At 51.2% G+C, this 23,717-nt stretch overlaps 8 protein-coding genes across 8 annotated transcripts; 5 read left to right on the top strand and 3 right to left on the bottom strand.

Annotated features, from left to right (window-relative positions):
• BCR38DRAFT_430652 (uncharacterized protein) lies at nt 1–3,572 on the top strand. Its single transcript, XM_040860054.1, has 7 exons — nt 1–505; nt 581–817; nt 893–950; nt 1,046–1,639; nt 1,690–1,841; nt 1,906–3,055; nt 3,127–3,572. The coding sequence occupies exons 1-7, from the start codon at nt 248–250 to the stop codon at nt 3,429–3,431; spliced, it is 2,754 nt and encodes a 917-aa protein (XP_040717531.1). The 5' UTR covers nt 1–247; the 3' UTR covers nt 3,432–3,572.
• Nucleotides 3,573–4,013: 441 nt separating this feature from the next.
• On the top strand, nt 4,014–5,489 carry BCR38DRAFT_430646 (concanavalin A-like lectin/glucanase domain-containing protein). The gene has a single exon (XM_040860053.1). It carries the CDS (start codon nt 4,053–4,055, stop codon nt 5,250–5,252), a length of 1,200 nt encoding a protein of 399 aa, XP_040717530.1. The 5' UTR covers nt 4,014–4,052; the 3' UTR covers nt 5,253–5,489.
• A 1,527-nt stretch (nt 5,490–7,016) lies between these two features.
• BCR38DRAFT_296966 (uncharacterized protein) lies at nt 7,017–8,107 on the top strand (the record flags this gene model as incomplete). The annotated part of the gene is made up of 5 exons (XM_040854506.1): nt 7,017–7,146; nt 7,338–7,534; nt 7,594–7,823; nt 7,885–8,021; nt 8,073–8,107. Coding segments are annotated over 5 exons (729 nt in total), but the record flags the coding sequence as incomplete, so codon positions are not given.
• Nucleotides 8,108–9,889: 1,782 nt separating this feature from the next.
• BCR38DRAFT_183096 (major facilitator superfamily transporter) lies at nt 9,890–11,692 on the bottom strand. Its single transcript, XM_040853952.1, has 2 exons — nt 10,757–11,692; nt 9,890–10,697 (listed from the first exon to the last, which is right to left on the bottom strand). Exons 1-2 carry the CDS (start codon nt 11,510–11,512, stop codon nt 9,927–9,929), a joined length of 1,527 nt encoding a protein of 508 aa, XP_040717528.1. The 5' UTR covers nt 11,513–11,692; the 3' UTR covers nt 9,890–9,926.
• A 686-nt stretch (nt 11,693–12,378) lies between these two features.
• On the top strand, nt 12,379–16,336 carry BCR38DRAFT_512756 (Hydantoinase B/oxoprolinase-domain-containing protein; the record flags this gene model as incomplete). Its single annotated transcript, XM_040865048.1, has 3 exons — nt 12,379–12,589; nt 12,641–12,724; nt 12,784–16,336. The coding sequence occupies 3 exons, from the start codon at nt 12,379–12,381 to the stop codon at nt 16,221–16,223; spliced, it is 3,735 nt and encodes a 1,244-aa protein (XP_040717527.1). The 3' UTR covers nt 16,224–16,336.
• A 781-nt stretch (nt 16,337–17,117) lies between these two features.
• On the bottom strand, nt 17,118–17,903 carry BCR38DRAFT_408483 (uncharacterized protein; the record flags this gene model as incomplete). Its single annotated transcript, XM_040858271.1, has 3 exons — nt 17,118–17,292; nt 17,384–17,520; nt 17,649–17,903. The coding sequence occupies 3 exons, from the start codon at nt 17,901–17,903 to the stop codon at nt 17,118–17,120; spliced, it is 567 nt and encodes a 188-aa protein (XP_040717526.1).
• Nucleotides 17,904–19,357: 1,454 nt separating this feature from the next.
• BCR38DRAFT_473764 (uncharacterized protein) lies at nt 19,358–20,867 on the top strand (the record flags this gene model as incomplete). The annotated part of the gene is made up of 2 exons (XM_040862946.1): nt 19,358–19,926; nt 20,119–20,867. The coding sequence occupies exons 1-2, from the start codon at nt 19,410–19,412 to the stop codon at nt 20,865–20,867; spliced, it is 1,266 nt and encodes a 421-aa protein (XP_040717525.1). The 5' UTR covers nt 19,358–19,409.
• Nucleotides 20,868–22,064: 1,197 nt separating this feature from the next.
• On the bottom strand, nt 22,065–22,562 carry BCR38DRAFT_430633 (uncharacterized protein). The gene is made up of 2 exons (XM_040860052.1): nt 22,140–22,562; nt 22,065–22,097 (listed from the first exon to the last, which is right to left on the bottom strand). The coding sequence occupies exon 1, from the start codon at nt 22,548–22,550 to the stop codon at nt 22,161–22,163; it is 390 nt and encodes a 129-aa protein (XP_040717524.1). The 5' UTR covers nt 22,551–22,562; the 3' UTR covers nt 22,065–22,097; nt 22,140–22,160.
• Between the last annotated feature and the right edge of the window lie 1,155 nt (nt 22,563–23,717).

Here is a 23,717-nt window from a genome sequence, read left to right as displayed (position 1 = left end):
TGAAGAAAGGAGCAGAACATAACGAAACAACCTCCAGCCCTGATTAAAATCCATGCGATTCAAAAATCACATGGCAACCTAGTGTTCCAACTGACTCGGTCTCGTAACTCTGGAGAGGTCAACATCACCGGGTGGAGTGGGGTGACGGGTTGACTGATCGCGGAGACTACTGAGCCAAAGGCCCACGGTGCGTTTGACCGAAACCGTCGCTCCATACGGTTCCGGCGCTACCCACAGCCGTTTTAAGATGGCAAGATTAGTCGACGTGGCCCCGAATAGGGACATTTCCTCAGCCGGTCACTCTAGGCCGGATCCGAGCCTCAGTGTGAGTCCCGCAGCCGCCAGCACCACCCCTCAGAACGACAAAACATCCGGGCTGGCACTTCGCGAGTCCCTGTTGAGAGGCTCTCTATCCGCTGAAGCTCAACACGCCTTGATGACGACGAGTGAGTTACGGAAAGGCCTTTTCAGCAGTCCGATACCAGACGATATTCGGAAAGCCGTCGTTAGTGGCCCCCTGAATCCTGACCTCCGTCCAATTCTCTTGAATGAGCTTCATGCTGCTGAGATTCAGCCCCAGGGGGCTCCAGCTGTCAGTCCAAATAACACATCAACATGCATGACTCGATCCAGCCCGTTCAATACATCGGACAATCGGGCGGCTGCTAGTGGCACGGAAATCGTTGAACCCCAGCCGGTCAAGCATGCGATGGAGAGAACCATTATTACAGACCGGTCCCATTTTCCAGGCTTCGATTGGAACGGGCGTATCTCCAGGGCCCCGTTCAAGGCCATCAGCCCCATCAATTCAATTCCCGTGAGTCCAGTTGACCTCATTCGCGATACGGTACTGTCCGCATCGACGCAGACACCTGGTCTAACTTGTTGCAAGATACAAAGGGCTACCCAGGAACCCGAGCCAGTTGGAAATATAACCGGAATACTAAGAGGTAAGCGCTTGACGCAGAGGCGGCAGCAGTCCCATTGACACGGCAACGTCAGCGTGCGCCTTGCCCATGTAGTATTTCACTGACCGAACGCGTAGCCACCAGCGTTGAAAGTCAGACCTTGAAGCGCAAGAGGGACGACGACCTGGAATCAAGCGAGCCGTGGAAATCTCCTAATCATTCACCAGAGTCTCCCCGTCCAACGGCCACTTCAACCAACAGGACCCCGGCCAACCAGCAAGTCCTCTCTCAAAGCTCTAGTTCGCGGGTTGGAAGCCTCTTTTCGACTGCTTCAAAAGCGTTTAATGCCACTTTTCCTCGATTTGCATCATCGAGCCCCGTCATCCCAACACCCCCTACGGCGACAAAAACCTCTCCCTTGCCAGTAGACTCAAAGGAACCAGGGCCTAATGATGCCAAAGGATCTGGGACAACGCTAACACCGTGGACTCAACTTGTCCAGGATACGTTAGCTCCCCGTGCATCTAAGCCTGGCACTTCCTTGGCAGCAGCGGACACGGAAATGTCTGACATTTATCACGGGACCGAAATCCCTGATGATAGTGAAGACGAGGATTATCACGTGGGTGACATTGGTGAAAGTGTTGGTGATGATGATCAAGAGGAAGCCCCACCCGTGTCTCGGGGGTTGTATACCGCCGAAAATGGGCGACCGTACACGGTCTGGCGGCGTAAATAGTCCTCCATCTTTCAGTCTTGCACACGTACTGATGATTTGCAGAGGCGGGTAACGAGATAGCGACATCTGGGGCTCTCCTGCCCACGGCCTACCAACCACTTACGAGCACGCATCCCAACAACCCATGGGTCTGCCCGATTCGGACATGTCGACGAACTTTCCCTAAAATTGCCAGTCTGGGTGCTCACTTCATTGTATGTCAACTCTCAGCGGTGGCCCTCTCACTTGTGGTTCTATCAACACTGACACCCCTATCAGAAATTGCATAGGCGAGAGAACTTCAACGACAATTGCGATGGAACCTTCTCTGTTGTCGGCGGGCGAAACCGCTTCGGGTTTTCACCTGCAGCAATCGTATCTAAGAATCCCCTGGGCCCCAAAGAACAACCCATGCCAGAACCGTCACTGCCTGACCTGCTACATCAATCCTCCAGAGCTTCAAACCGAGCGGTCCCACCACCTCACTCGGCCATGGCCCAACCCGCGCAGACGTTTTCCCGCGTGGAGGATGAAGACAGTCAGACATCCCGGGGCCTCTCGGCTGAGGCTTCACGCATAACTAGTCTTGCCAACTGGAAAACCATCCAGCCCTTACTAAAGAACACACCCTTCTCGCCCATGCCGATGAAAGGTTATGTCCCCGAGCTACTGCCACTTCCTCGCCGCCGAGACATTAAGTTTAATCCTCAGGCCCTCCATCCCTATGCTGAGAGACTGCCACAGGACATCAGCGCCTTGTTGATGCAGTTGACAGGCGTGGAACCACCCGAGCCTTGTGTCAGGTGTCAACATGGCAAAGGCCCCTTTCAAGGCTGCATTGTCATGTCAACAGAGGCCCCTACCCTTGCGCGACAGATGGTCACTTCATGCGCCAACTGTTTCTACAAGGGCAACCAAACATACTGCAACCTCAACAAATGGACGCGGACGACTTATCCTGAGCTCTTTGGGGTTGGCTCCAAGCAGTCGTCGCCATTGTCTGGACTTGAATCCGCCAAATGTGGTGGACCGCCACAAGAAACGAGCTCGGAATTTATCGCCGGGCCTGAGCCGTCTAAACGTCAATCTTTGAGAAAAATGGGAAATTCGGAATCTGGCGAAGAATACATTTCCGTATTCGGATATATTCCAAACCAAGAGTCTTCGAGCGCGTCAACAAGCAGCGACAATGCTGTTTCGCACACTACCCCGGATGACGTTGAACCCAAGGCCCAAACGCTACGACTTGCCAACGGCCGTCAGCTCCGTACCAAGAACCGAGCTGGTCTTCGACGGTCTACTGATTGCAGTGACAATGTTCCGTCCGGTGTAAACACCGCCCAACCCGACGCTACCCAAGACCTACCGTTGGAGGAATGGGAGGAAGCGCCAGGTCGCATACGCAACGACTCGAGCGGGCGCATTGAAAGTAAGCCACCTACTTCCTCGCGCCACCCATTGCCCTCATCAGCTCGCACAATCATCACTAACAATGCATAGATGTCGCCTTCTCCACATCCTATCTGACCCACAGCGAGCCCGTCGGCGTCGCGCCCAATGTGCGGTTTAACGTGCTAGTCGTCAGACCGGGGAATTCTCACCACTTCGAGGCCAGCCATGGGAAGTTGCGCTCGTGTTCTGTAGCGGCTGGAAAGGTCCAGGTGAAGATGCCGGGACAGCAGTTCAATCTTGGCATGAACGGGCTGTTTATTATCAAGAGTGGCACGTCTTGTATGGTCAAGAATCGGTTTTATGGTGATGCTGCGTTGCATGTCACTGAGATCAGTGAAGTTACTACGTTGTAGGATATAGGGAGATTTGAAGACAGGTCCAGCTGTTTCTGGAGAAGGACATACGATTGTCACTAGAGCTGTCTTGATGCAGTAGATGCATCCCGTAGGAAGCAGACTAGCCCACTTTATATGACTCAGGGCAAATACCGTGCAAGTCGTACTCCCATCCCGTCCCCTAGCTCTCTTTAAATACTTGCCGATACCATCAACTGATCCAACATACGGCATCGACTTTCTATGATCTGGATTGCAATGTGATGGTTTGATTTTGCCGTCAATGTCAGGAATTTAACATCCCTGCAGTTTCACCTACCCCAATGTTCAAAGCTTTTTTATGAAGAAGCACCCTAAGGAAGAATTTACCCCTGTTGACAAATTCCAGAGACGTGCGCAACACGAACTCATTTGTATTTACGCAACTGAGTTATGGATGTGGCTTAGGTGGTGCGACACGCCAGACCAAATGCTCAGTCTAAACCTGCCGAGCAGCCGGTAATATGGCCATTGGTTGGTCCACAGACCTCGTATTGCTTAAGCGCCCGCCAATAACGCTTGGCATATAAAAATATAAAAAGACAACATGCCATTGCACCACCCCTCTCAAGCGCTCATTACCCAACCCAATAACTCACAATGAAGGCACGAGATGCCTGCCTGGTAGCGATAGCGTTGATCTTGCGTGGTGCAAGTGCCACAGATCTGGTCGAACCGACGTCCAAGGACAACTCAGATCAATGCCAATGCTACCTCGCCTCCGGGCCTGACCCAGGCTACTTCCAATACCACCGCTTCTGGGACTTCCGCTCCATCCCCCTCGAAGAAGGAAACACTTTCATCGAGGCACCGGAACTAGTCACCGACTACGAGAGCGAGGACGCTAAAGACATCACGTCGGCCTACTTCGGCACCACGGCCTGGCAGAACGACTGGTCCTTTCTCAGCGGCCCAGCAAAAACATCCTCGTCCGTGACCAACGCCTACTCTCCCCAAAACGTCTACATCTCCCGCAACACCACCGACGATGCGCAGGGGTCGACGTATCTGACCCTGCGCGCATCACGTGCAGACGACTTCATGTCCACGGCGCAAATCACGTCCAACCAGCAAAACTTGCTCTACGCCAGCCTGCGCACGCGCATGCGTGTGATCCCCAACGGGCTGAGCCAGTCCTCGGCGCCCTCAGCCGGCGATCGCCCGGTCTCCAATCCGGACACGGGGAGCAGTGCCTCGCACCCCGTCGACGAAGGCGCCGTGGTGGGGTTCTTCACGTACCACTCCGACACGCAGGAGTCGGATATTGAGATCCTGACGGGCGACGCGACGGATCAGATTCGGTACTCGAACCAGCCGGATTATAACGCCAAGACGGATAGTATGGTTCCTGGTGCGAGCTCGCAGCTTACGTTGCCGGGGGGGAAGAGGTACACCGAGTGGATCGAGCACCGGCTGGATTGGTACGAGGGGACGATAAGGTGGTGGGCGGATGGAGAGCTCGTGTTGAATAAGACGACGAACACGCCTACGGAGCCGAGCGGGTTGATTATGAATTTGTGGGGGGATGGAGGGTTTTGGAGTGGGAATATGAGTGTTGGGGGTCAGGTCCTGGTTGGGGTTGAGTGGGTCGAGGTGGTGTTTAATGTGAGCGGTGGGAATCCGGAGGAATGGAGTTTGGAGAGGAGGGATGAAGACGTGTGTAAGGTTGGGTGTCGAATTGATGAGGTGAAGGCCGTGGGATTTCCGGAGGTAGAATATGATAGTGGCTCTGCGGCAATGGTTGCACATCTGGCACATTGGCTGCTAATCAGCACGACACTTTCGATAATACTCTCTTGAATGATAAAGTGTTGGCCAATCTGGTTATGCGCACATGGGACTCGCTGACAAGTCATTGTTTGGTATAGTGTCTATCTCTTAAGCTGATATTGCCAAGAAATCATTGACACTATATTTCTTCGAGGTGTTTCTGGAGTATATCACTTCGGCAGCCCTAGGTGTACCGGCGGGTATGCGAGAGCTGTTTACGGAAATGTGCGATCTTCCGTCTTCTATGTAGACCACGCCTAATTGCCGAAGATGGTTCGTGCGTAGCCATCACCACTTGGTTCAAGCCCAGTAGCACTAGCCTAGCTTTCCTGCACAGTGCACTACAATCTCTCTCCCTGCCCCGGCAGTTTCTGAAGACACCAGGACGCAAAAATAAAAACGAGGGAGAAATTATAAGTCATATGAGTTGAGCTCAGGAAATGCCGATGGGGTGACTGTTCAGTGGTTTGTTATTTTGGCTTTTCACGAAATCATCATATCACGTTATTCACAATGGGAGGCTGAGGTTTTTCTATAACGTACCCACAAGCAAGTTGGCCACTTTTTCTTGGCACCGTACGAACAACCTTTTAATTAACATCTTTACACATACCAAGATGGGATCGAATTGGAAAGAAAGCGACATGACTCTAGCGTGTCAGGCGCTTCAATCGAAACCCGAATTAAGCATCCGACGCCCTGCCCAACTCTACAATGTCCCTCGGTTTCAGGGGGACAGGACTTATTCCGTACGACCCGGAATATGTGATTTCACAGCTGGATATTAAGCTACATACGCCTACACCTCCTGGGAGCTCGTCTGGCGCCCCCTTAATCTGGGAATCAAAGACTCCAAATAACCCAACCGACAATCCCAGTCTGAATACGTTAAAAACAGAATCGTACAGCATCAGAATAGCTCCCCGACGACAATACTTACGGCTATTGACCAATTTTCACGTGGTGCCACGGCTGTTATGCATCGGTTAGTTTTACTTGAGGATGAGGTTACTACACTTCGGAAGGCCAATCAAGAGCTAAGCCGTCGTCGAAGGACTAAAAATCGACAGCTACAAGATGGAGGATCTCTTAGTTTACGAGACGCTCAGGACTTACAGTCTCAACGGGATATTGAACAGCAGCTACAGGATGATATACGTGTAAGTCGTCGTCGTACGAGACCGGCCGAACCACGCCGACGGCGCTGTAGGATCTGCGGAGAGCCCGGACATAATGCTCGTACTTGTGCGAATGATAAAGATACGTACGAGGAAGAGGGTTCCGATTAGTTTGAATTATTATTTTTTAGTTTAGTTAAGTTATTGAAGTTATTCATATGGTGCCAAGAAAAACTGGCCAACTTGCTTGTGGGGTACGTTATATGAAAGGCCAGAGGTAATGTAAACACTTCTTCTCAAGAATTTATTACGGTTGAATCGAAGTTTTTAAACAACCACAATAGTTCCTTTACATTAGTCGCTTGTTCAGATGGAGGCCTCTTTGCCGTGGCTCACTAGCGATTCCCATTGCGGCCGAAAAAGATGACTCGCGCCGTATTTAGTAGATCGTTCCTCCCATTAGGATATTCCGACAGGGTGAACCCTTGGGGTTACCGTCCCATCTTGTATTTCCGCAAAACCGACTGAAACCAAGTCTGGTCATGCCATGATTCATGAATCTTCCTCCCAAAGGCCAACAATGGTTGGAACACGCTACATATGTGTTAACGGGTTCTTCAGAGCATGCCGATGATTGAGTTGAATATCATCAAGTTGAATGCATTCCCGGCAACAAGACGTCTACGTGGCCATGCCGGTGACGCTCGTCGCAGCGGCAGTGGCACTTACGTGCCGGCTGGTGGCTCGGAGAACGACTAGGGTCCCGTTTTGGTACGACGACTATCTCTCTATTGTAGCTTTTGTGAGTCACCCCATTTTGAACGTTTAAATTTTCTTTTGCTTACATACCTATGGTGTAGGTGTTTGCGTTTGGATGCTCCGTCTCGATGCTCGTTTGTAAGTAATTACATGCGATTGAATGAAGTATCGTCCAGCTTGATCTGATCTGATCTTGGAAACACAGGGACCTCACGTGGCCTCGGGGAATTCCTCAGAGACATACACCGACCAGTCGAAACAACTTTTCGTGATACTAAGCTGTTCCTCTTCATGCTACAGATATTTTACGCCTACTCCCTAGGCTTCTCCAAACTTTCCATCCTGTCACTTTACTGGCGGCTGTTCAATCTCTTCAGTATTAGGACGCCCATACTCGTTCTGATGGCATGCACGTTGCTGTGGTTACTCTGCCGGGTGCGTTGCCTAGGGTCTCCTTCTTTTCCCTCATGATGTCATCTAATATTGCGTGCCAGACCTTTCTCGGGGTTTTTCACTGCTGGCCTGTCCAGGCTTTTTGGGAGCCCTCGATACCGAATTCGAAGTGCCCCATTGACGACGCCAAGTTCATGTTCTGGACAGTATTGGTTCATGTCTGCCTCGATGTCTCGATATTTGCGCTGCCGGCGGTGCAAATACGGCAGTTGCACATGTTGCGGACTTCTCAGAAGATTGCCGTGTGTTCTATGTTCGCATCGGGTGCTTTGTGAGTCCTCAGCTTCCACTCTCAAATTTCGGTAGTCATCAAACGAGTCTAACTCAAACAGCGTCTGCATCGTCTCGATAGTCAACGTGACCCAACTGGGTGTCTTTCTTAACGACAGCAACTCTGCAGAAGTGCTGTACACCACCGCGCCGCCAGCCTTATGGGGTGCCATCGAAGTTAACATGGCGATTGTTGCAAGTCAGTCTGGGGTTCGCAACTCTCCTGCAGGTTTCAATTGACATCATCCAGTTTGTCTGCCGCTATTACGTCCAATTATCACCAAGGCTTACCGCAAGCTGTTTCCCCTCTCCCCAAGAAATCCTAACGAAGGGCCGCGACCCGTAAGCTATTTCAACCCCAGGCGGCTTCAAGTTTTGAGCATCACGCCAAAAAGGGTGTCGTCCGGAGGCACTACAACCACGGGGATTCCAGCAGAGGCAGCTCGTCTAAACGTGTTTCAAGCCCAAGTCCATGCTCATGTTTCTACTATAAGGGAGGACGACCATATTTGGAATGGTTCTCAAAGTTCTAGAGTTTATATAACGGGAGGCTTGCCAGCCATTGGGATCGATAGCCGTACAGCGGGTCTCACGGATGTGGTGGACCTTTGAAATGAGATGGATATGCTTGTAAATAGAGTTTAGAACATAAGCAGGTTGGAGCTATTTTAAAAAGTGAAAAGTATTGTATATATCCTATTGGATCTTCTATACCCTCACACGTTGCATATCGTGTTTTCGTGCATGTGGGATACAGCATGCGTGATAAACGGAGATGATCTACATGTTTTCCTAGCCAGGACGCAGTATTAAAATACGAATCTGTCTTTGCTAGCATATTGTAGTGTAGCTGGAATATTTTCCCATCGATTTACGTATGCCAGTTCCTAGCACATACCAGCCGCGGCACTAACCGCAAACACACCCAAAACCTCAGTACACAAGTCCACCCCCTTCCGTCATCGTCCCACTCTTCTACAGCCCTTTAACGTGTCATAATCAATCCATTCGCACCGTCCCGTACACATATCCTTAGTGATGTTAACCGACCTCTCTAGCTTCTCAATCCCATTCCCCGGCCGCATCCAGTATACACTGATCCCAACCCCTCACCAGCTCTTCGTCTTACGTTCATGATGCAGGTTCGCTGGGTCATGTATACGTTGGTCACGGTGGACACGGGCTAGCAACATCGCTTAAACGTGTCGAAGTCGGACCCTGTGCTCACGGTGAAGCCTTGGCCGGAATGCGTATGGCTGATGGTTTGGCAAATGACGCTGGTGCCATAATCGGCAGGGATCGGGTGTACGCGGTGCCTACGCCATCGCCATTGCCATGGATCTGAGTGGATGGTTGCTTAGGTCATCGTGGGAAAAGGGGCAAGTGTGTAGATGGGGAAAACGCTGGGGGGCTTACTTTGGTACCCTGTGTGATTTTGTCCTCGTAGACCTCTACCATGGACCATGCGATTGAATGGAGACAGACTGAGGCTGGCTCTGATGTAATCTTGCATATAGTCTCGACCTTGGTTCATCGTCGAAGAGTTATTGGAGTTGGCATCACCAACGGGCCCGAATTACAATAAAACTCTGAGGAATGCTCAACGACTTTCCCCTATTGCATCCATCCTTTATAATCAGGTGGATAAATTCAACGTATTAGTTGACGCCTATTCCTCGAACCTTAAAACGGTATGGGTTTTCACAGTTAAGATCCCGGACCACTGTTAGACCAAATAACCGTCAAAAGACGAGGGACTCACTCGTATTAGAATGAGGTATTTTTGGTAGTTATAAGATCTGATAACCACCTCCAGCCATTCGCACCATGGAAATTCGGCCAGCCTTCGAAGATGCACCTCGTTATTACCAAGGGATTGTGAAGTGTCCATGGCAGCGAGTCACGTCCAGCTCAACCGGACGATGCCACTACTTTAGGGCATTGCCAAATTTCTTCCTACGTACAATGGGAGAAAGGCTGCTATACAGAGGCAAGGGGAAAATGCAGACGAGGGCTATACTGCTTGTCTAATCACAGAAGCAGCGCTATTGAGTAACAGGAACTTGGCCAAATCACGATGTATTTTATGTGCAGTCCCGAAATATCACGCCCCGATCTCTGCCTCCGACTCATACTCATCCGTCCTAACCTGCTTCATGAACTTCTTCTGACAAAACGGGATTCCAAACCCGGTCCACAGCGTGAGCGCAACCACAAACACCAGGGCGCTCGCCCAACCATGCGTCTCTGCGAAATGCGGCGCCTGCGAGCTTGGGAATTGCAATTGTTGGAAGGGAATCACGAGCGCACTCCCAACAGATGTCATGAAGCCAAGCACGAAGGCGCGTTTCTGTTGATCGCCACCACAGGATTCATTGACCCAACCCGCAAGCAGCGGGGTAAAACACCCATACACGCCCGTCAATATGAAGCAGAACATGCGTAAACCGTGCGGTACGTCCCAGGCCGTGAAGACAGCCCAGCAGAAAGCAAGGATCAGGCCAACAGCCAGACAAACAGGCCCCCGACGGCCAATCTTGTCAGCCACATAACCCGTGGTGAGCATGGTGCAAAAGTTAACGGCGCCGATGGCCGTGGGGATGTTGTTGATCTGGGGCACGGAAAACCAGCCGACGGCCTTGAGGTAGAGGGCGAAGTACTGCATGACGTAGGACCCGATGGTGAGAGACCAGAGAGCGTAGCCTAGAGAGAAGGTATAGATCTGCCAACTGGTGAAGATACGCTTGAAGACGGACAAGTCAAGCTTGCCGACGGGCTTGCGGCCTTCTTCCTCGATGCGCTCGCGGGCGCGGTTGCGTTCCCATTCGTTGAGGTACCAGGCGCCAGTTGTGTGGGGGGTGTCGGGATAGCACAACTAAGGGGATCATGTTAGTGGGCGGAAGAGTGCTTCGGGGATAAAAGAGGTTCACGTACCACGCCGTAGATTGCCACCGGGATGGAGATGACGAAATCAAAGATGAACAACCATCTCCAAGCGGACATTCCACCTTTACCCTCCATGCCTGAATATAACGCTGCCTGTAGGTATCCAGAGAACATCTGTCCCAACACGCCCGAGATGACAAAAAGCGCGGAGCGTCTCGCCAACTCGCTCTTGCGATACCAACAACCAAGCGTATACGTAATCCCCGGCCAAGCCGCCGACTCAAACAACCCAATACAAAACCGCAACCCATAAAACTGCTCCGCCGTGTTACACTTATACAAAAATAGCACAAACAAGGACCAAGTGATCAAACAAAACGGCAGCCAAAACCTCGGGCGAATAACCGTGATAATCAAATTGGCCACGGGCGCACCAATGATCATGCCCACGTTGAAGAAGGTGTTCATCCACGACAGCTCGTTCCCGGCGCCGAAGCCCAGCTCTTCTTGCATGCCTGATACGTAGGCATTGGAGATGTTGGTTTGGTCGAGGTACTTGATGAAGAAGCAGAGGCATGAGTAGGAGAGCAGGAACCAGTCGAGTTTGAAGATTAGGCGTTTTTCTTCGGCGCTGCAGCCGGGCTCGTGCCAGTGGAAGAAGCCTGATATGCCGTTTTCTGGCGCTGGTATGTCTGCAGAAGGACGGGCACTGTCGCTCGGCGTGGTTTTCTGGCTTTCCGCGGCCACGGACTGGGCTACTTGCGCCGTCTTTGCGACCTGGATGTCGTCGATAGAGGCAGACATTGTGGGGGGAGTTCAGACGCGTACGACTGCACATCTCGACCAATTCAGTCGTGGTCGCGTCCATGACTTTAAGAATGCAGCAACCCATGTTCAAACTCACGTTCCCCTGGCTCCAAGGTCGTATCCGCTGTGGCGATCCCGACCAGGGCTATTACGACATGAACGAAGTTTTCTTTATCGAACTGCATTGCCGGCCGAAAGGTGGAACTTGTGTGGACTCGTGGGTGCGGTTTTCTTTGCCTTTATCGCGGAGCTTAACCCACCACGCCGGGACTAAGCTTTAGCGTCTTTAGTACTAGTGTTTGCAGGGAGACTAACCCAGCTGTAGAAAATTTTGTCGGGCCTCTTGCGACCGCACACAGTACAGCACGTCTTCGATGCACTTCCAGCTCTGACGAACAGGTAGTTGATGGCGGCCGTCGTAGATGCTTCTGCTCCTTTCTGCATCTGCCGATCCGCCAGCTGGTTCGTGTCCACGGTATGTGATGTTTGATTTCAGCAGTGGATCGAAAGACCAATCCAACGTTGGATGTCAACATGAGGAGCCGATGACTCGGCAATGTGAATCCGAAGGCGGTATCGGCATCGACCGATATCTTGATTCCATGGCGACTTTAGGCCGACCTCGAGCAATCCTTATCACGTCTGTCCAATGGATTGGCCAGACTTGGGCGGGTCAGTCAGTGCGGCATCGCCATCGGATCCCTGTCGCCACGCTGAAAAGAGGTGGATTGCCTTCATCCACTCTGGCAGCCATCGCGTGTCTTATGGAATTCGTAGTCAATTAGCGACGATGACACCAACTCGTTGGATAGCTCCAGCTTCAACACTGGCCTGGAGCTCACGCGCAATCATCATTCCTGAGAATGGCGGACATTCGAGTTTCAATCGACCGTGGGGGAACGTTCTGCGACGTCGTGGCGCATATCGACGGCCGGGAACCCATCATCTTCAAGCTCCTTTCTGAAGACCCTGCCAACTACCGTGATGCGCCAACTGAGGCCATCAGGCGGGTTCTCGAAATTGTAGAAGGGAGGTCAATACCGGCTGGCGAGAAGCTCGACGGCGGAAGAATCTGTAAGGGGTCAACTCGATTGTAAACGGTGCCGCAACACTAACCGGGCGAAGCTTCCTGCCGAATCGGAACCACGATAGCCACAAATGCTTTACTGGAACATAAAGGGGACCGATTCGCATTCGTGACAACTAAAGGTTTCGTCCAAGCCCCAACCTTCCAACCCCGTGGTTAAAAGTACTAAAAGCTTGCTTAGGTTTCAGGGATATCTGTGTTATCGGAGACCAGTCTCGCCCCAAGCTCTTCGATCTCAATGTTCGTAAGCCCAAGGCACTGCATGATGCTGCTATTGAGATTGACGAGCGGGTGACGATAGAGGATTATGACCTCAACCCATGGCCTTTAGATAAGACAGCAGCACTCTCGGATCCCCAGGTTTTGGCAACGCCGAGCGGCGAACTCATCAGAGTCCTGAAGAGAATCGACCGAGATCAAGTGAGTGATCAGCTTAAGACGCTTCGGGATCAGGGCTACTCATCCATCGCGATTTGTCTCATGCATGCGCACTTATTCCCTGATCATGAAAATATCGTTGCCGAACTGGCTAGGGAAGTCGGGTTTCACTACGTCACCACGTCATCCGAAACTAGCCCGGTTGTTAAGCTGCTGAACCGAAGCAATTCCACTTGTTCAGAGGCATACTTGTACCCGATTGTCAGAAGTTATGTTGAGAACTTCGAATCAGGCTTTCAGATCCTGCCTCAACGAGTCGAGTTCATGTGCTCTGATGGCGGCTTGAAGCAAGCGCAGAAGTTCAGGGGTAATGAGGCACTGCTAAGCGGACCTGCGGGTGGCGTCGTAGGCATTGCACGATCGTGTTACGACGAAGAGGATGGCACACCAATTATCGGATTTGACATGGGTGGCACATCTACTGATGTGTCGAGGTATGATGGCAAATACGATCATTTGACGGAGACAACTATTGCGGGAAGGACAATATCCACGCCGATGCTCAACATCTCGACGGTGGCTGCCGGGGGTGGGTCTATCTTATTCGCACGCAGTGGGCTTCTCGTGGTCGGTCCAGAGAGTGCCGGTGCCCATCCTGGTCCAGCCTGTTATCGAAAAGGAGGGCCGCTGACTGTGACTGACGCCAACCTCTTTCTCGGCCGCCTGGTCGTATCCTCATTCCCTTCAATATTTGGACCTAATGCCAATGAATCTCTCGATCAAGATATCGTTGTTCGGAAATTCCACGAGATTACCGACGACATTAACCGCCAGACTGGTCAAAGTCTGACACCTGAGGAAGTCGCTCTGGGCTTCTTGAACGTTGCCAATGAAGCCATGAGCCGGCCAATCAGGAATACCACCGAAGCGAGGGGTTATGCCCCCGAAAGACATAATCTCGTCAGTTTCGGTGGAGCTGGTGGACAGCATGCTTGTTCCATAGCAGACAAGCTCGGCATACGAAGAATTCTCATCCACAAGTGGTCGTCGTTGCTGTCGGCATATGGCATCGCCCAAGCCCAGTTGCAGACTGAAAGTTATGAGCCATACGCGGGGAACTTCACGGTTGACATCCTCGATCCTATCAGGGAGAGGCTGGCAATCTTACGTGAGAAGGTTGCGGAAGAATTGGTGTCGCAAGGAGCAAAGCGCGACACGCTGACCTATGACGAGTCACTAGTCCTACGATATTTTGGTACCGACACTAGCATTACGGTGTCGAAACCTGCCGACGAGAATTATGGATCAGCATTCAAGGCTATCCACTTACGTGAGTTCGCGTTCACACTTAACCGAAACATCGTCGTCGACTCGATCAAGGTGCGAGGAACAGGCAGCGCAGGGTCTCTCTCAAGAGAGACTTCGCCACTACAAGAGCTGGCCTCCCTCGAATCTTCGATGACAATACCGAATGCGTCGTCATTCGCAACTCAGAAGGTTTATGTGGAGAACGGCTGGGCAGATGCAGCAGTCTACCCACTCGACCACATCGCCAAGGGAAGCAGGCTGGACGGACCAGCCCTGGTAATCGACAAGACGCAGACCATTTTTGTCGCCCCGGGCTTCAGAGGCTATGTGCTGCAGAACCATATCGTCTTGGAAAAGATCGAGGAGGAGAAGGCAGGAGGACTCTTGGCCGGGGTATCGGCGGATGTCATCAGTCCGATTCAGCTTTCAGTTTTCGCCCATCGATTCATGTCGATTGCTGAACAGATGGGAAACACCTTGCAGCGAACATCAATATCCACCAGCATCAAAGAAAGGCTGGACTTCTCGTGCGCCATATTTTCGCCAGATGGCAAGCTTGTTGCTAATGCGCCACACATTCCCATCCACCTGGGAAGCATGCAGTTTGCCATTCAGTATCAACATCGTCTCTGGAAAGGAAAGCTTAAGCCTGGTGATGTGCTACTCACGAACCACCCCCAGTGTGGCGGAACTCATCTACCAGACCTCACGGTCGTCAGTCCCATGTTTGTCGGAGATAAGATCGCGTTTTATGTCGCGTCTCGGGGACATCATACGGATATCGGGGGAAAGGGCATTACGTCCATGATGCCCGAATCCAAAGAGCTGTGGGAGGAAGGGATAAACATCAAGTCACTGAAGATCGTAAGCGGCGGCGACTTTCTGGAGGATGACGTCAGGGCAGCGTTCGACAAAGCTGGGAGTTTCCCGGGATGCAGTGCGACTCGCCGCATCGGTGACAACATTTCAGATCTCAAGGCCCAAATTTCTTCCAACCAACGAGGTACAATCCTGCTTGGGAAGTTGTGCGACGAGTTCACTCTTCCCGTCGTCCACATGTACATGCATGGTATACAAGCAAACGCAGAAGTTGCCGTACGCGAATTTTTCAAGCGCATCGCAAAGGAGCACCCGGCGCCACTGACAGCGACGGACTACTTCGACGACGGAACACCCATCAAGTTAAAAATCTCCATCGACGGAGAGACAGGCACGGCGACGTACGACTTCTCCGACACCGGGGCACAACAATGGGGCAACTACAACTGCCCTATTTCTATCACCCACTCGGCCATCATCTACACCATCCGCTGCCTAGTCGACATCGATATCCCGCTCAACGAGGGCTGTCTGACCCCCGTCAATATTCTCGTACCCGCAGGCTCGATCTTAAACCCAAGCCCCGCTGTAGCAGTCTGCGGCTCAACCCTCGCTAGCCAGCGCGTCGTCGACACCATTTTCCGTGCTTTTGGCCGCTGCGCTGCCAGCCAGGGCTGCGCGAGCAGTTTTGGCTGGGGCATGGGTGGGAAGGATCCACTCACGGGCGAGGTGAAACCTGGATGGAACTACGGCGAATCCCTCGGCGGCGGTGTCGGCGCCGGCCCAACCTGGCACGGCGAGTCGGCCGTCAATGTCCACTCGACTAACACGCGCAATACGGACCCGGAAGTCATCGAGAAGCGCACCGCCGTCCTCGTGACGGAGTACTCCATCCGTCGCGGTAGCGGGGGCAAGGGGAAATTTAACGGCGGTGATGGGACAGTGAGGGAAATTCAGGCGAGGATGCCGCTCAAGTTTAGTATTCTTAGCGACAGGCGGGTGTATAGGCCGTATGGCATGAATGGGGGTGGGGCGGCCGAGGCGGGCAGAAATTATGTGTTCAAGTACAACGAGGTAGGCGGGCTGGAGAGGATTAACTTAGGGGGAAGGCGGTAGTTAATCTGGAAAAGGGCGAGATTATGCAAATAAATACCCCTGGAGGTGGGGGATGGGGAGTGCCGGAGGCGGACGCGCATGGGAATAGGGGAGGGGAGGGCGTACTTGAGGAGGAACAGCTTGGGGCTTGAGTTGCAGATGGTGACTTGAGGAGTAAAATAAAAGCTACTGTGGATTGGATTGTTATTCTAATTCCAATATCGGGGTCTTCATGCTAATAACAATATGTTAGTATCATGTTCTAGATTAGGGATGTCACATGAACTTGATCATGTCACGTACCCATCCAAGACTATGTTATCGTCACTTAATTACCCGCCTATAGACCTCTTTCGTTCGGAAGAGAGTTGGAGAAGTATGCGCTTATAATCTTTGTTCATATCAGTATTTCTATGGCCATTGCAGTACTGCATCTGTTTCTTGATTATTTACATTCACTCAGAGCTATTATCTAGCTTCTTGATCATTCCTCTCAAATGCACTGCATGAAGTGATCGGAGTCTCACAGTCCCCTTAATATTGTGTGGTGATTATTAGCTTAATGTGGTGGGCTTGTAGATTTGTTTCAAAAACAGACCAAGTCGAAGTTTTCTTGGTGATATATACTTCCTCGTCGTGTGCACTAGATGCATACGGATCTTCACTGGTGCATTTCTGGTTAGGTTTAAGGTCTCAGAAATTGAAGGTGGGCGATTTTGAATTGATATATTCGCTCCTCCCCTCGGTGCGGCTGGATCCTTCGCAAAACAAAACTATTCTAGACCCTACAACTTGGCGCAGATAGTTGCAGGAAGGGGACGCTGATCGGGAATATAATTTACAAGTTTGACCAGTGGAGGCGCGTCCAATGTGAAGCAGTATTTCCACCTTTATTCCATGGCCTGCCCTGGATGCTCAGAACAATGCTCTGTCCTGGCTAGCCTGGGGCCACTCAACATCCTCGACAAACTCGGCAAGAAAACCGCTGAAATTGAAGCAAATCCAGTAAAATCTCAGCCAGTTGTACGACTTGGCCAGGTTTAAGTTGAGAATGCTCTTAACAGCTTGTTTCAGTTCCGGTGGTGCAGGTCTTTCGCAGATAGCGAGGTACTAAGGTGATTCAGAAAGACCGTCCTGACGGCCTCCAGTGCCTCGGCTGCATTCAGTATTGCGAAACATACGTTAATGATTCTTCCTCCAATTTCCCCAATATTTGCGACGTGCTCCTTCGATGAGGTGTGCCAAGGAAGACGATACCTTTGACAGATCTCAATGGTGCACCGTATACCACATCGTCTTCCAAAGCAAAGATCAGAGCCTTGATGTGTCAATATAGACATAGATAACAGGGAGGTGGTTATAAAGAGCTTATAATATCTTGTACCTAGTTGCAAACAATACCCCCTAGACTATGACAGATGAAAATAACCACCCGAGGATCCTGACGGTTATGATCACATTCCCATTCAATCTATGTGCCGCAGCAACATCAACACCATATTCTTCGCGATCATGTAGGTTGGTCGTTCTCTGGGCTAGGCAAGTCAGACCCAGCCTTGTGAGCATGTGTCGTGTGGCAAGTGGTCTTGGGATCGTAGTTTGGCAGCCGGCAGCATTGTCAGCCTGGGCGCTTGATTCCCCGCGTTTACCCTGTTTGCACCCCATGGCCTTTTTACTGTCTTTCCTGATATTCTTCGGCATATCGTACTCTTTGATACTTTGGAGACCAACACAAAAGCCCCCTTATCGAGTGTTATCACTTCACTTGATAGGTAAGTTTGGCTTTTTAGCTAGACCCAGATATCTCGCATCTTCTTCTCGAGGAACCATACTTTGAACTTATCAAAGTTATTGCCGATCCCTTTTGTAATGATTTGTTGAACTATGAAGAAGTATAGCTATAATGACGCGTAATAAGCCAATCTATATGAAGCAGCTTACGGAGCATGACAACCAGCATGTCTCAATTCTCTATTTATAGGGCTGTCATGGCGCAGACGGACATAGAAGGTCAATGAACTTCATTCTACTATAACGGAAGAGAAGACGGGGGGTCTACTCTCACGGAGACCGATGGGGCAGAACTAAATTAATAACTGGATGGCTGACTAAGGCGGGGATATTCCAGTCGATGGGGACACCTCGGACGCAGACAGTTCTGCTGCGTTTCAGACGCTGCTAACGGGGCATATCGTATTGCTTCAACAGTAAGAACCAACGGTTCGTGGTAACCAGGTATAACCCTATTTAGGGTGTCAGAGGGACGACGTGGAATTTCAAGGTTCCTAACCAAGGTAGGCCGGCCTCTTTGACACAGCATCCTCAAGTAGTCCCACAGGGTATTTGGCTGCATAGACAAGGGGAGTCCTGGTCAAGAAGTGAGAGTATATACCGAGGTCTGCTTTTGACCATCAGAACCTCGATCAACGCTGGGAATGAAGACGGCAAAGCAGGCGACATCAAGAACAAGGCGATCAAGCGTAAGTGACCGGCCGAGGACGAACAGAGCTTTGTGGTACGTGATCTGTGAAAAGTCTGGAATACTGTTAGCTATGGTCCCGGGACTGAACGTAGCAGTTCGGGTTGGTCGAAGATAGACGGGCTTTTAGCAAACCCATGTGCAAGTCAACTTGAAATCTTTTGGTGAAATACACCCTATGATACCGGTTGCTATTTTCATCATGTGGAAGACAACCAAACAGGATCAAATACACCCGGCGAGTCACGAAGGCTCGCGCCTAAGCACCCAGCGGTAGTCTCCATTCAAGGAAATGATGAAGTGACTGGTTTGTTAAGTTGCTTGAATGCGGAAGAGGCGAGAGACGACTGGATCAGTAATACAACATGCGTGATATTGGCGCTCTTCTTGGGATATAACACCGCCGATTTTATGAGATTTGGGAATGTTGAGAGAAGCTGTGACTTTGTAACATTGAGGTGAAACTCATGGCTACAGAAGCGATTGGGTCGGTCGGACTTAGGTCCTGATCGGCAGCTCGTTTGGGCACACCTTCGCTCGGCACAAAGTGACTTCCTAATCCCTACTAGCGTTAGATGTAGCTAGTAAAGGGCCCAGGACGTACCTAAATCAAAATTAGCAGTGGAACCCTACCGAATTAAGCAGGCGGTGTCAATGAAACTTGCCACTTAACATTAGTGTTTAGAAAACTGCGTAGAAAAATACCTTTGACGATAACTTCATCTATTATGGCTTCATCACAGTGGCTTGAAGACGAATTCCAAGGCCCCTTCGCTAACAGCGCCGCTGTAGCTGGTCCTAGTGGAGAGGACGCCCAGTTCGTCCCCCCTGATAGTGGCTTTACGCAGTCCACTGTTGTAGAGGGCGATGATGACGCTATTCCCAACTTCCCTAATATCGACGATATTCTCTCTCCTCGTACTCCAACCGATCGAGCCGCTTCGCGGTCCTCCACCCCCCAAACGCCTCTGCCAGCGGGGCAGAGGAAGAGGAAGAGGAAGCCAACAACGCGGGAGGCTCGGCATCAGGCGATAAAGACTACTATTCGAATGACACCATCGTTGAGGGTGATCTTCTTACAGAAGGTGCTTGAAGTGTTCCGGGCTGGGATGCTGAATATAGACAGGCCTAGCGCGCGTAAACCGGCTTGGCAGAAGCTCGTAGAGCTATTGAATCAAGATACGCAGTACGTTTGGTCTATTGATAAAGTTAGCAAGAAGTACGCGGATGAGAGGATCAGATGGGGTGTGATACGTGACCCCATGGGGGGTTACCCTATAGCTATAGATAAGATAGATTAGAGCTATAAAAGAGCTCTGCCAGGCCAGAATAGCTGACCTGGCCATCCTTTCCCAATACAACAATTCACACCCCATATGCACTCGCATCAGGGTGTTTACCTAGCCGCCGCCAAGTCGGGGCTATCTATCGACCCAGACACTTTGAAGTGTACCGACTCCCCGGATCGTATCAACGGCTTTATCAATAAACACGGCGCCAAATCGAGGTGGTTGGTTACCGAACCAGTTGGTCCTATTTCTATTCAGCAGGAGATCTTCTGGGCCGAATCAGCTACTGGGGAATGCATAGCTGAGCCCGGTGATGAAGAGGATGTCCCCGAGGCTATCCTAAGCGACCAATCCGACGCTGACAGCCTATTAACACCAACACTAAGTACTTCAAGTACTTCTATCATAACGGGGCGGCGGAAGAGGCAGAGGCTGGATCCGGACATCAACACCACGATATCTGACGAATCGGATGACGATAATGAGGCGCGACAGCGCCATAAGCGTGTGAAGGACCTACAGCGAGAGTTTAGTAAGAAGTGGGATCGTAAGAAGCAGTTAACTGACCTCGGTAGTAGTATTGAACGAGCCTCGCGTGCGATTAGTCGCCCTATTGGTGCTACTAATATAGCTGCCGCGATGAGGCTACTTCAGAGTGACGGCTTCGTGAAGGATCTTAACTGGCGGCTACGGATGAAGGCGTACGACGAGATCGGGAGCAACACTACGAATAGCGTCCTCTATTGCCAGCTTAGCGATCCCCGCGAACGTAGGCTATGGCTATTGACGAGAATCGGTGCGAAGATTGATGATGAGGAAGTTAAAGGCGACGGCGTTGGAGCAGAAGGCGTCAACAGGGGTAGGGCTAGGGCTAGTAGGAACGATTTGATTGAATAGTTCTATTGATTTTCGATTTCTTCATCATCATCCGTTGTACTGGCCCTTAAATAAGCGTAGTAATCCTTCCACATCTTTACTGCGATTCTATGGCGGACCTTATAGGACGTCTTCCTCCGTCTCTTCTGCCGTAGCCAACCTCGCCGTTGCTCAAGGAATTGCAACTGTCTATCGCTCAAGCCATCATTATCATCCTCTTCAACCTTCCCGCCGCGTCGGATGAAGTTATGGAGCGCGCAAACGGCGTATACGATTCGAATCTGCGTTCTGAGCCCATATTCGGGTGCTGAAGCACGAATTATCTTCCACTTCCTCTTCAGTACACCAAACACCTGCTCAACGATTACGCGGACCCCCGAATGGCGTAGATTGTAGAGCTCTTTCGCTGTTTCTGGCTTCCGCCCCCCATAGGGCCACTCTTGAAGATGGTAACGTGTATCGAAGTATGGGATTAGAAGCCCTCGTCGGTGACCAAATCCGCCGTCGCCTAGGTAGAATCGATCCTCTGGTATCGTAAAGGAGCCCGCGAAGGCCCTAGAAGTGAGACTCGAATCGTGGATCGATCCCTCCCCTCCTGCCACCACGTACGAGAAGGTGCCATCGGGCCGGACTGCTGCGAATACATTCTGAGAAACCCAGCCCTTGCGGCTACGCCAGCGTCTCTGTCGATTGACTGGGATAAAGGCGTGGGTCAGAGTCCCATCGACTGCTCCAATACATCCACTGAAGGCGTTCAACTTCGGGCTGAATTCGATCTCACGGCTCAGATAACTGCTGCTTGGCAACTTCACCACCGCTTTACAGAGGCGAACCATCCGAGGTAATAACGAATGGAATACATCTGATACAGTGCTCTGCGCGCAGTGGAATCGATGGGCTACGTTCTGCTGTGGCTCGTTATATGCCAAGATCCATGTCAGAGCCACAAGTGTCATCCGAGGCGGGCCGGCTTCCACCAGGTAGGAAGCCGTTTGTGGCGGCTAGAGAGCCGCTTGTGGCGAATGAGAGCCGTTGAAGCCGTTTGCAGCGGATAGGGAATCGCTTGGTTGCAGATAAGGAGCCGCTATCCAAGATAATGGCCGAAGTCGGAGGAACACAGACATACGGAAGCAAACATCCAGAATCCAAGAGAGAACCTCGGCTGGCTATAAGTAAGGAGTCGAGACGGAGGAAGATAGAGAGGGCAGAGATCAATGAACTACTGTGGACACCCCTACCTGCCATCACCAAGTGACCACCAGTGACCACCAGGTGACCACCAGTGACCACCAGGTGACCACCAGGGGGACACGCCTATTTCTCCCCTTCACTCTGTACTATCGCCTTCGGTCCAGGCCGTAACCTGACAATCCAGAGGAAGATCATCAACTTCTGCGCCACCGATTGATAGTAGGTCCCCTTGAACGCTGTGTACGTTTCAAGCCATTCTAATAGCTTCCAGAAAGTGTCCTTATTCATCCGAAATAGCTGAAAGAAGCGCGTTGGCGAGCCTTCAAGTAGTCGATTCGCTAGCCGCCTCGCCGCCACGAACCCCCCCTCGTGGACTACTTCACGATCCTCGGCGCCTAGGAACCTACGGTCCCCTTCCCGATCGAGACTGTAGCTATCGCATAGCACTTGTAACGCAGGGTTGACTGCTATAATAAAGGCAGTCCGTCGGATATCAGTAACTTCGCTCGCCATCTTAGCGCTTGCTGACTCAGCAAGTTGGTGTCCAGCAGTCAAAATACTGCAGAATCCGACCGCTTGGACTGTTATTTGGGCACACTGCGTTTGGGCACAGATTTGGCAGAATTAGGGCGCCTTACCTATTTCATACCCCGGAGGAGCCCCTGTCTAGCGCGGTACATGCCAAGTTTCTCGTCTGGACACAGTGGATGCAGTTGTGGCCAAATCAGTGCCAAAATAGGTTAAGTGGCACATTAGCTGTCGATAAATAAAAAAACGATGTGCCGAATCGACCCTACAAGGTCCGCTGGACACGCTGCCGATCAGGACCTTAGTTCTCCACCAAATAGGCTCGACCAGCCCCTTACCAGGGCTAACTATTCGTCGAAACTCCCTCCGACGATACTGGCCCCTTTGAGCGTTTTTGTCGCTAGTTGCAAGGCCGCCCGCATAATATTGGCCGTGGAAACCTTATAATCTACTATTTATAAGAAGCATGTACATCCTTCAATTCATGCTGGAATTACCTGTTCGGGTGAGGTCGAACTTCTCGATCTGAAAACTGTGGCTGTGGCAACCGTGGTCGCAGTAAGTTACTCCGCAGATAACTTTTGCGAGAGACCAGTTTTTAGTGCTCGGAGTCCTCCAAATGATCCCAGTTCGTTCTCGTTCGTATAATTCAGATCAAGGAGACGAAGCAATCTGTCGTAAGTTGGCAGCATTGCTTGGCAAGCATGACCCATAGATCCTTCACAAAATATTGAAAAAGTGCCGTACATGAACAAGATCTTCAGCGATCCTGCCCAAAAATAGACCTTCGCATGCTGTCGCCAGCGCCAACAATCTTTCTGCAGGGGGTCCGAACACTATTGGCCCAGTCACTGTCCTAGGGTTGCACCGTTGCACGGCCCAGTCGACCCGCATCATGAGGTCGACAATCCAATAACCTTCAGTCACTCGAACGATGTCGCTAAATTTGGCAAAGACGGAAGCCAACCAAAAGCACTTCGCAGCACCTCTAAACCCGTTGTAGAATTCAATATGCAGAGCACGGCATGGATCAGACAATTGGAGTCCAGATTCGGTTAATCCTGGGCCCCAACTCGAGATTGCAGGCGCGAAGGATTTCAAAAAATGAGACAGAACTGCAGTGGTTGCCTGCTTCCTCTCCCGCTCGCTTTG

Source organism: Pseudomassariella vexata (genome assembly GCF_002105095.1).
Source record: "Pseudomassariella vexata strain CBS 129021 chromosome Unknown BCR38scaffold_5, whole genome shotgun sequence".
Classification (NCBI taxonomy): Eukaryota; Fungi; Ascomycota; class Sordariomycetes; order Amphisphaeriales; family Pseudomassariaceae; genus Pseudomassariella; species Pseudomassariella vexata.
Note: the sequence above shows the minus strand (reverse complement) of the source record. Positions and strands in the feature narration are given on the sequence as shown.